Below are 11,878 nucleotides of genomic sequence, written 5' to 3'. Positions count from 1 at the left end.
CCAAATGCATTCTGCTTTGCTGTCATCTTCCTCTTGAACCATGGAACAAGTGTATGTGTGTTTGACATATAAAATAACACTACTATGTTTTCTCTAAGGTAACTCCACCCTGTCCTTCCAAAACTGAGTATAACCCTCAATATTGATATTCCAGTCAAAAGAGCTGTCCCACCAGGTCTGTGTGATTCCAGTAGTCATCTTAACAGGCTGCAGTTTCCAGCTTATCTTGTTTATTCCCCATACTTCTTGCATTTGTATACATGTATTGGACACATTTTGCAGTTTGACCTTTTCTTTTCCACCACTTGTTGCAGTCCTGTAGCTCTCTGGCCCTTTCCCAGAGTTAAGTTGTTTCTTCGAGTCCTTTCCCCTATGGACTGCATGCTTTGTAGATGGAGGGGTTTGTTTATCCTTCCCCATGGAACCTAGTTTTAAAGCCTTCCTTACTAGGTTGGCCACACAACAGCCAATGATGCTCTTCCTTGTTTTTGTCAGATGGATCTTGACTCTTGATAGTTAGTCATCCTCCTCCCAAGAATATCCTCCTGTTGTTGAAGAAGCCAAAATCTTCATATCAACATTACCATCTCAGCCACATGTTCACTTCCAGATTACAGTGGTCTCTGCCTGAACCCTTGCCTTCCACAGGAAGAATTTGATGAGAACACCACTTGTGCTCCAAGCTCCTTAAGCCTCCTTCCAAGTATCTCAGTCACCTCCCACCTGCTTATTGTCATTCCTGGCAATATCGTTGCTGCCTACATGGACAAGCAGGAAGGGGTAGTGCTCCGAAGGATGGATGAGCTTTGGCACTCTCTCTGTGACATCCTGAATTCATGCTGTGAGCAGGCAGCACATCTCCCAGGCCCCCAAATCTAGACAACAAATTGGTGCCTCTGTCATCCAAAGAAGGAAGTCACCAATGACCACCACTCTTCCTTCTTGGTGCAGAGGTCACAATAGCTGATCTGACTCCATGTATGCCTCCTTTTCTTCCTAGAGAACACCTATGCTGCAAGGAGAAAAAAGGGTGGTGGGGTAGAGGGGGAAATGCATCCTAAGAACCTGCATGCCAAACACCCGCACCTGGACCCTTGTGCACACACTCAAACAGAGTCTGCTGCTCCCTGGCTCCCTCATTCCATTAACTTGTTCTCTGTTTGCTACCTTCTGTTCACTGTTCTCATGGGGGGCTGCCTAGCCTAGCTCCAGTCCTCAATTAGCTAAACCAGTCCCGCTCAGAGCAGGCCTTGTAGCCCAGTAACTTCAGAGGGGAGAAGAAAGAAAAGAACAAAAAAAAGAGGGAAAGAAAGGTGGGGGGGAATAGCAGGGTGGGAAATTAAAATCAAACAAACAAACACGCATCAGGCAGTAAGCCAACACTCTAGCACAGGGGAGGGCAATTATTTTGGGGAAAGGGCCACTTACCAAGTGCGCCACCCCTTGGCAGGTGTCCCACCCCCTGGTTGCCATCTTGGGACTGGAAGTCCTGCCCTTAACCCCTGACCTTTGGCACCAGAAGTCCCTCCACTTGCCCCCTGGAATTAGTCCTTTCAGCAAGGGGTTTTGCCATCTCCAAACCAGAAGAATACCAAATTATATTCTAAAAATCAAACATGTACTACAACATTCATTAATTTGATTTCAAAAAATGCTCTTGTCCTGATTTATGTGCGTTTGTGTAGTGTACATAGAGGTGTTAGTATAATAGGTTAAAATGAAATCTTACTCTTGTATATTGTGTGGGTGGGAGGGTATGTGCATGGGATTTGTGGAAGGGGTGGATAGGTGTGGATGGGTTTTGTGGGGGGGATATGAGTGGGGGGAGGGTGGCTGGGAAGGGTTGTGGCTGGCATGGAGGGGGAGGGGTTTACCACAACCTACTCTTCATCCCCCTCCCTCACAGCAGGCAAAGCCCCCGCCAGCACTCCTGCAAGCCCGGACTCTACACTCCTGCTGCTCCTGGCCCTGGGGTACTGGTGCGGGCCCAGTGCTCCCACTTGTCCCCCATCTGCCACTGCTGCACTTCTTCTGTTCCCACCTGCCCCCCACAACCCCTCTGACACCACGTCCCAGCTGCTTCTGCAGTCCCGGCACTGCACTGGGAACCATATGATGCTGGAGTGCAGCAGGGGGAGGAGGGGGGATGGCTGTAGCAGGTGGGGAGGGGGGGAAGGCACAGCGAGCAGGTGCACAAAGCACACAACAACAGCCAGGTGGGAGTGTGGGGCCCACACCAGTGGGGCCCAGAGCGGGGCAGTAGGAGCGTGGGGTCCAGGCTGCCAGGGGCTTTATGGAATTGGGCTGTGCTGCTCAAGTAGGGAAAAGAGGGAGCCAGCCCAGGGCTGAGCCGGACTTGCTGCTGCAGCTGTTTAGTTCTGCTGCTGACTCTTTCTGGGTCCTACTGCCCCTGACTCCTGTCATCTTTGACAAGCAGCCAGGGCCAGATAAATATTAATTTTCTAAATGTTTTAGGGGCTCTGTGGGCCGGATAGAATGGCCTGGTGGGCTGGATCTGGCCTGCGGGCCGTATTTTGCCCACCCCTGCTGTAGCACCAGTCAGCCACCCTAAGTCATTAGCACAGAGAAAAACCTCTTCAAGGCAGTCCCATGTTTAAGCTGCTCATCGCAAAGCAGCTGCTCTGTGCTTACTGCTCAGCTTACTCTTTAGGGTGCATAATTAGCTGCAGCACTGTGTAAATGTCTGATGGTTATTTAAAAAAAGACACACAACAGTCTTGCTTACTGGCATGATGGCAGCCATGAGGAGCTTAGAATTAAATGTTGGGAAGAATGGGTGACTGCAGGAATGCATACAGAAATTGTACTATCACTGTGAGAGACTGGTAGATTTTGCTACTTGGTAAAATTGATGTAACCTGTAAATGGTAAGAAAATTACAAAAACAGCATGGTACATCCATATTATTACAGTTTGTATTTCGAAATGTATCTTAACAAAGTTCTCAAGAATTTGTTGTGAATTTATTAATAAAGTTCATCTGTCTGCTTATAATGTGTGCTTCACAGTTGTTTAACTTTCTCTAGTTACATGAATGTAAAAATTGAATTAATAGATCAGGAATACATAACATGAACATAAGCCTTTGAAGCAGTATGTGTACATTTATTAGTGTGCAGGGGACAGGTACAGTCAAACTATGAATGCTCTGTTTAAAAACAAAAAACCCAGCTCTCCATTGAAGTCATGGGGCTTTTCATTTCTGTGTATTCACTTTGCTTGAAAAGGTGTGGCTTCAAGCCAGATTCATAAACTGATGTAATCTCTGTCAAGCTGCCAGATGAGTGTTTTTGTTACTAGAAAAACATTTGCAGTATTTATAAAATAGCCTACAAATGTAAAAATACCATGTAAAGTTTCCTTTGTTAGCCCATTTACTCAGTGATTTTTTTTTTCCACATGTTTTTAGCCAGCTTATTAGAATTGCATATATTCAAGCTTTGGATAAGGAGGTGTATTCTCACTTTAGGTATAAAAAGTAATATTTTAAATTATTATATAGAAATTAAAGGAACAACTTTGGGAGGTTTATAGTTGCATCCCAGAAAGAGTAAGCTAGAAAGATCTGTCTGATCTTAGGATTTGACTGCATCACTTTCTCCAAACATTCTCCAAACCTCTGGGTTTCCTCCTTTCTTAGGGCTGCAGACTACCCGTTTGGGAAACCACTTAGAAGACAGAGTAAACAAATTTCTGCGGCGACAGAACCACCCTGAAGCTGGAGAGGTGTTCGTCAGAGTGGTAGCCAGTTCAGATAAGACAGTAGAAGTGAAGCCAGGAATGAAATCCAGGTTTGCTTCATCTGTTACAAACTTCAGTTTTGCAATCTTTCTTACACAGTTTTCTCTTTGCCAAAAAGCAGTAAAACTTATAGGTATTTATTTAGAGACATTTTGCAAGGTATTGACATTTTGGGAATTGTTAAACAAATTAAATGGGTAATAAAAACAAGATGCTGTGTACCACAAAATGTCCCTTTAAATTATGGTGTCCCTTTTGGCAACTATAATTTAATTTTCAATGTATTCATGACACCTTATCTGTTGTGTTTAAAAAAAAAAAAAAAAAAAAAAAAAAAAAGTGAGGTTAGCACCTTAGAGACTAACTGGTACAGAGAGGCATAAGCTTTCATAGGTGATAATGTAATTCTTCCCTGCCTTCTGCCTGACTTTAGACTAACACAGCCAACTACCTCAATATTGTATAAAAAGAAATGCAATATTATATTATTCAGGCATCCCAACAGGAGTTAATGTACTGCCTCAGCTCTCGTTCTGCAGCAATTCTCTCCATCTCTTCAGCTGCAATAGCAGCCACAGTCTCCAGGCTCTTGCCTCCCTTCTCTGGCTTCCATTTCTTGCCTTTGCCCTATGGGGAGAAACACTGCAGCCACAGTGCATGTGGCTCCTTGAGGCTTAGAAGTTGGATAGCCCTGGATTATGTAACACTGAAACCTTGTATTGTTAAAATTGTGTAGAGGTGGGGGAAAATAATGGGAAGAATTTAGTCCAATTCAGGAGAAATTCAACTCTAGTAACCTTTCCTTAACTTTCTTCTTTCTATCTATCTACTTTGGCTTCTGGAAGTGCCTTTGTAGTAAACAGGCAATTCATGATAAACAGGACATTTTTAAACTTTTAAGAATGGCAAAGTGTTGGTTCTGTTTCACTTAGTTAAATGTGTTATAGCTAACTATCATTTATTTAGAAACTGACAATTTCTGCAGACGTTTTGTACTTTGTAGCGTATATTGAGTCAGAGGTTAATTATATGGGAAGCCTTTCCTTGCCATCAGATTTTATACAATCTGACCTTGCATTTCCAGGGTGCAACTTTAACATGTACAGTGTGCCCCAGATGGTACTTCTGGGGCATGTTTCTGCAGAATCAACAATAACTTTGTAAAAGGGTATTTTTGATTTTGATAGAATTTTAATTGGTTGATAAGTTTCTTCCCTTTCTTGCAGGTTTGTGGATTCTGGCGAATTGTCAGAATCTTTCCCTTATCGAACCAAGGCTCTGTTTGCTTTTGAGGAGATAGATGGTGTGGATGTGTGCTTCTTTGGCATGCATGTACAGGAATACGGCTCTGACTGTCCACCTCCAAACACAAGGTACATATCTGCTTCCATTCTAGTGCCTGTTGCTAATTAAATTCCTTATGATTATAAACAAGTACGGGATACCTATAGGTATTTTTAGGTGTGGAGGTTGGAGATGCATTCATCTTCACAGTGCTAGTATAGTATTACTGTAAGCCTAGAAAGAAGCAGGGCTTGGTGGCATCTTAGGGACCAACTTGTTCAACAAGGCATAAGCTTTCACAGGCAACAGCCTACTTTGGCAGATGCTATATAAAATGTGAAACATGTTGACAGCATCTTACTTTTGTATTCCTATAACCTTTGTAACATTGATTTTTTTTCTTTTTTTTTCCCTCCCCCTTACACCAGCAAATAATGCTGCTGCTCCACAAATTTGGCCGGAATGTCTAATTTCCAGATCCCTGGCCAGTTGGGCTGCTGCAAAGCAACTCTTTTGGAATGCATTTATTAAATTAGTATTTATTTTTTCCCATAGGCGTGTGTACATATCCTATCTAGATAGTATTCATTTCTTCCGGCCTCGATGCCTTCGAACAGCTGTTTATCATGAAATCCTTATTGGATATCTGGAATACGTGAAGAAACTGGGGTGAGTGCAAGTTGATGAGCTCTTCTCTGCAAAGCTCTGTTCAGTGTCACTTTAACCATATGGTTAGTCTACATAGAGGGGAGACTAATGCTGTATTTTGAGTAGTCTGGGGTTAGGAGGCAGATACGATTTAAGACAGTCTCTCTTTTACCCTCCCTCAAAGAATTATGGAACATGCACTTCTACAATGGAGGTAGGGTTTAGATTTCTTAACTAGTAAGCGTGAAATGTTGTCCCATCCAGAGAATTTTTCTCCCCTAACCTTTTGACTTTTCATCTTATTCTTTCCACCCACTAGAACCAGGAAGGAGGTACATGAGCAGTTCATGTAAAACTAAAGCTTCATAATTAGATCATAGGCACATTCCCATCTCTTCCACACAAAGGAAATATTATCATCATATGCTATCCAGAATCTTACTAAGAAACTAAGGAGTCTGAATTCACTTTCAAATTTGGCTGAATTTGTGCACAGATAAAGCAAAGGATTTTTTTATAGATGCTATTAAAAATATTCTGTTTTGCATGTAATCTGCAGGTATGTGACAGGTCACATCTGGGCTTGTCCCCCAAGTGAAGGAGATGACTATATTTTCCATTGCCATCCTCCTGATCAGAAAATACCCAAACCCAAACGTCTGCAAGAATGGTATAAGAAGATGCTAGACAAGGCATTTGCTGAGAGGATCATTCATGACTACAAGGTTTGTATATGTTTTACTTTCTGAATTATTTCTAGTGTTTGTTAGCCTACTTAATATTCTTCTGCACTAAGAGGAAAGTGGCAGCAATAGTAACATTTTATAAATATTTTTATGCTTAGCCACTACTCAAGCTGAAATTCTTTAGATTTTTTTTGCCTTAAGGGCAGTTTTTAAAACATTTGAGCAAAAACAAATTGGCTAATTTTGAGTAGAAATGTGAGAGATTTTTTTTTAATTGGTCTTCTTATGAATAGCAGTGATGCTGGTTAGCCTGGGGTTGAAAACCAAAGTTAGAATTTGGAGAAGTGCTTTTTGAGTTTCAGCCAAATATGGTTTTGATTTGACCAGATTGCGCAACTGCAAATTCTAGGCTGCATATATGTTTACATGGAATTCCCCTGCTGTACCCAAAATTGCACAGCTAAGGAAGACTTTGTTGTTAGTGAAGCAAGTTAAGTAAGAACAAACAATTGAAGGCTTTTTAATGCAGTTGTTCTTCATGTTTTATAAGGAAAGAGCTGCATAGGTTGTTAAGGTTTATAAGGGAAATAATCCCTCCTAGAGGCCTTGCAGTGTGTGGAATATGACACTTGAGCAGCATCTATCCAAATAGCTGTTTACACTTTTTGTTTTCTTTTAATAATATCTACAAAAAATGTGTGCGCACTCTAGTGTAATGTAAAAGTGACATGGGTGATCTTTTTATTTCCTGATATTTAAGTAATCATACATTTTTTATTTTATGTATATAGCTGTAATTTGTTCATAATTTGAGCAGAAATAGCAGTTATTAAAGCTATGAAATAGTATAATCTTTATTATTTGTCAGGCTTTGTCATGTGGTTCAAGTAAGAGGATTGCTTGGGAATTTGTCTTCCGATTTAAAGTGTTTTCTTTTGAAAGAGCTATATAGAAATCCTGTATTGCGTCTGAATTTATACAGTTAAACACAGTTTATAGGCTTGGCAAGATTTGACTTTTATCAGTAAACTTTGATAAACATTGATTTTTGCCTCACACTTGTAGACTAATGAAAAATATTTTGGTCATTAATAATCAAAATATGTAGAAGGGGCAATCAAGAAAAATGATGGCTGATGGAGTCTGTGAGGACAGGGGTTTGGGCTGCAACTCCCAGAAAACGCCAAGGGACCGGGAACAAAGGAAGAGGAAGTGAAAAAATGGATGAGGGAGTTGGGCAAGGGGAGCAGGGACTGATGGCAATTCTGCTGCTCAGCTGGTGGCGGTTCCTACAGTAGTTACATGTGTCACAGTGGGCAGTTAAACTGCACAATCCTGAAAATTTAAATCGATAAAAAAAATCTAAATAAATGCTTTAAAATAAACATCAATATTGTCCGTCAGAATTATTTAACCATCATTTTTTCTCATGAAACCGTAACTGTTGTTGTTCTCACGGGGTAACTTGTTACCCCGCAATTTGACGTTGTTGGTCTCAAGGGGTAACTTGTTATCCCACCCACATAAACAAAGTGGAACCAGTGAGAACAGTATAAATGTACCAGAAACTATTTATTAAGCATACAGATTGGTTGAAAGAGTATTTATGATGATTTGAACCCAAAATATTATTTATTGAGAACTATGAACAAAATTTCAACTTTTTTAGCATTTCAAAACATGAATGCACAATTTGCTAAGTCTGCAGTTCACAATTTTCAAACAATTACTTCCAAAAACATTTCCTGTTTTAACTAAATATTGCATTCCTCACAAAGCAGCAGCAATGTACCGTGATGCACACAAATAAATAGCTTACAATCTTTGGATCGTTTCTGGGTTTTGCAGTCGTCTGTCCTTGGACAAAAAGCACGGCATTCACTCATGCTTGTGGAAGGTTCTAGTGGGGTATGTTGTGGCAGTTTGTAATTTAGGGCCATCATACAAGACTTGACAGACTTAGATTGTGTATCCATCATTCTTCATTTTATTTGTCTGTCGATCAACTGTTCTCCAAGCTCCTGCAAAAAAAAAGCGCAGTCGTCTTAAATGTGATTTTTTTTTTGCTTCCAGTTTATGGTGTGGCCTAGCCAAATGATGCGGCTGGCAATGGCAGCCACATCCAGCATACTGAAAAACGGTGTCATTGGCCACCTGTTGATTTTCCATCTGCAGGTGGTCATACGGACTAAGTGGTCAAGGTTATCCACCCCAGTCTTGTTTTTACTGTAGTCATGGATGATGTCCGGCTTTCTTTGCTGTCCACCCAGACAAGTCATGGTGCATGTATGACAGCAACAGCACAACTTTGGACTTCTTTGGAACATAGGAAACTAGGGTGAGTTCCCCATCAAAAGCAAAAATGGATGAAAGAGTTTCCCTTCTTCAAGTTGCTTGCATTTCGTTTGGGATATTGGCCCTGTTTTTCCAACTCATACCCACATAGGTCAAGTCCTGTGGTAGTAGTCTTTCAGCCAGGTCAGTACTTGTGAAGAAACTGTCACCCACAATATTCCTTCCCATCTTGTACCAGAGATGAACCAGTTTTTCAACGACCTGGGTACCAAGATTACCTTGACATGGAGCTTCTGGTTTCTTGCCCAGGTAGATGTCTCCAGACGGGGAATGATGTTGCTGCGTCACAGCACCACCAAATTTTCAAGCCATATTTGGCAGACTTGCTGGGCATATACTGTCTGAAGGGGCAGCAACTCCTGAACGCAGTGAGCTGCTCATCAACCGTCAGGTGTATTCATGGAATATACCATTTCCTGAGCTGCTTCACAAATTGTGATCAAATATCTCTGAAGGCAAGCAAGCATGTCCACAGTTTTCTTTTCCTCACATGTCAGTTTGTTGTCAAATCTTAGGTAGCTGGTGATTTGACAGAATCATTTTAAACTCATGGTGGCGCAGAACCAAGGCTGCCCAGTGCATTGCTCCCACAACTCCTCCAGTGCCCGTGACCACTATGGTATAGACCACTCAGTGGTAGGAGGCGAATATAGGCTTTTAGTTCTGTTTTCGTCCAGCTTTTTCTACTCCTTTCTATTTTCAGGGTGGCTGCCATTCCACTCCATGAATATTCTTTCTGCCTGTCTGTTTCTCTTATGATAAGTCATGATATCTTGTGAGAGAGACAGGTGGAACCTTTCCCACCACTGTCTTTTATTATTATTACTTTCTCTTGTTGGCCCCACACTTCCATGGAGTATGTCCTTGGCTGTTCTCCGATGATGTATTAGCTGTGGACTTTTTTCCCCACAGTCTGCCATTCCTTCCTGTAAAAGTATCTTCATCTGCAGTGTTTTCTAGGGGTGGTGGCAGTGGTTCTCCTCCCTCCTTCTGTAGCTCTCCTCGGTCTTTCATGGCAACCCCGGGCTGGTCCTCTTCCCTTTCCCATTGGAAGTGTTGGCATCACTTCTGCTTGTGGCACCAACTTCCTCCTCATTTGAGCTGAATGAAGCTTCCATAGATACATGGTCATCTTGCTCTGAACAGTCTCCCATGTCTGGAACGAAGTCAGCATCCTCACTGCCTTAGGATAAGATTTCATCAGTGGATATGTCGCTGTCATCCCCAGTTACCTGTGCAAGACAGGCTTCAGCACTGAATATGCACTACCTTCTCATCCTGGACTGCAGAAAAAAAAGAAAAAATTGATTGCTGCTGAATGCATATAAATAACAATCAAAGACAAGTCTCTCCACCTATGCTGTAACAGAAGCAATTCCACCCTGCCCTGTGGCAACGCAGGTAGCACCCTCTCCTCCTGGGCACAGAAGCCAGAGACCAGCATCCACCCTTTGCATGCAAGCCAAACGTGGGTGGATGCTGTTTGGAAACCACACATGCAGGGGCTTATTGAGAGCAAGTAAAAAGGCCATGAGGGGTGTCAAACCCATACCGTTGAAGGTACGCTGTATTGCAGTATGACGTTGTTCTATTTCTTCTCTGCTGTCCTTTTGCTCCTTGTCCTCACTTCCAACAAAGGCAGGGAAACTAGCTTGTGTGTTATGAAAAGGGAAGGTGAGGTGGATTTGGGTGTGACAGAGGGTTGGGGTTTGTTTGTCTGGGTTTTTTGTGGTGGGGGGGAGGTTGGCAAAGGGCAGGGTGTTTTGATGACTTTGCAGCCTGCAAACAAAGTGGTTAGCAAAAGGGATTACCACTTCCTCTGCAAAAGAAGAGTGGAGGATGGCCATCCATTAGTTGCCATGGATACCTGAAGTGGATATGAATGAGGTGTGAATGGATGCTTATGCATCCACCCAAAGTGGCCAAGCAGGTCTAGGCCTGTCATTTATACAGAAATTGCATTGGGCTAACAAGTTACCCTAATGTGTTAACAACTTGCCCCAAGCCCATGTTACCCCATATGGAAAAACACATGCCTAGGGTAACATGTTACCGTGGGTAGTATTTCATCCACAAAGAGCAAACCATTCATGTAATCTGGCTGTTCTTTGCCGATATTGTGCACTGCAGTGCCAGTGACAATGTCCTAAAAAGAAATTTTTTTAGAATTAATTAACTTTAAGATACTGCACAAAATGTGTGTCTGGGGTAGGGAATTACCCTATGGAAACATATGAAGGTTAAAAAATAAAAATCAAATTCTGCCAAGCTTACTTCTATACAACTTGTTTTAAAATATGCTGTAAACAGCTCCATCCAGAAACAGCACCTTTTCAAACATCCACATATTGCCTTGGTTCCCAAATTTCTTGGAACACTGTAAACCCTCAGATTTTTTCCATTGATCACCATGCACCTTATGAGACTTTTGAGATCCTTGTGGAGAGGGGGCTAGTTATGGTTGCAAGTTATGCTATAATTTGCTATGGTTTCAGAACCAGTGGTATGTTGGATATTAGATTTCAAACTCATCTTGTACCCTGAGCCATATCCACACCACAGAGATGCTTACAGGCTGAATATGGCACAGGGTGGTGGCAGCAAGTGACCATAGCCTAGATTTGCCATTTGTCATGGTAGCGGTGGCATAAGCAACAATGGATCAAACAGCCTTAAGGTGAGTGACGGTTGCATTGTTACAGCCCTCGCTTAGCCCTCTGCTGTGGAAGGCCATGTGCACTAGGGCCCCGGGGCCCTGGGTTCCACAACAGACCCTGTCCACAGTTAGGTAGGCCCCTCAGTTCACCAACCCACTGGATGCCTGGCAGGCCAGATAGAGTAACTCCATGGACTGGATCTGTACTGAGCCATATGTTGTAACGCCTCTTTTGAAAGTGGTGATAATCCTCAGAGGTATGTGAATGTCTCTGTCTCTGGTTTTTGTATTTTGAGGCTTTCCGTTAATTTGTTTGTTCTTTACCTTCTGTGATGCACTTAACAGGACATCTTCAAGCAAGCAACTGAGGACAGGCTGACAAGTGCCAAGGAGCTGCCTTACTTTGAAGGTGATTTCTGGCCTAATGTGTTGGAAGAGAGCATCAAAGAGCTGGAACAGGAAGAGGAGGAAAGGAAGAAGGAGGAAA

General features: G+C 42.3%; 1 protein-coding gene across 1 annotated transcript in view; it reads left to right on the top strand.

Annotated features, from left to right (window-relative positions):
* The window catches only part of CREBBP (CREB binding protein), a 232,906-nt gene that overhangs the window by 208,291 nt on the left and 12,737 nt on the right, over positions 1 to 11,878 (top strand). Inside the window, exons 24-28 of the mRNA XM_019507551.1 lie at positions 3,662 to 3,812; positions 4,989 to 5,135; positions 5,602 to 5,715; positions 6,254 to 6,419; positions 11,737 to 11,878. Coding sequence (XP_019363096.1) covers positions 3,662 to 3,812; positions 4,989 to 5,135; positions 5,602 to 5,715; positions 6,254 to 6,419; positions 11,737 to 11,878 — 720 coding nt within the window. The remainder of the gene's footprint in view (positions 1 to 3,661; positions 3,813 to 4,988; positions 5,136 to 5,601; positions 5,716 to 6,253; positions 6,420 to 11,736) is intronic.

Source organism: Gavialis gangeticus, unplaced genomic scaffold (assembly GCF_001723915.1).
Source record: "Gavialis gangeticus isolate Ggan-Ray unplaced genomic scaffold, GavGan_comp1, whole genome shotgun sequence".
Taxonomy (NCBI): Eukaryota; Metazoa; Chordata; order Crocodylia; family Gavialidae; genus Gavialis; species Gavialis gangeticus.
Note: the sequence above shows the minus strand (reverse complement) of the source record. Positions and strands in the feature narration are given on the sequence as shown.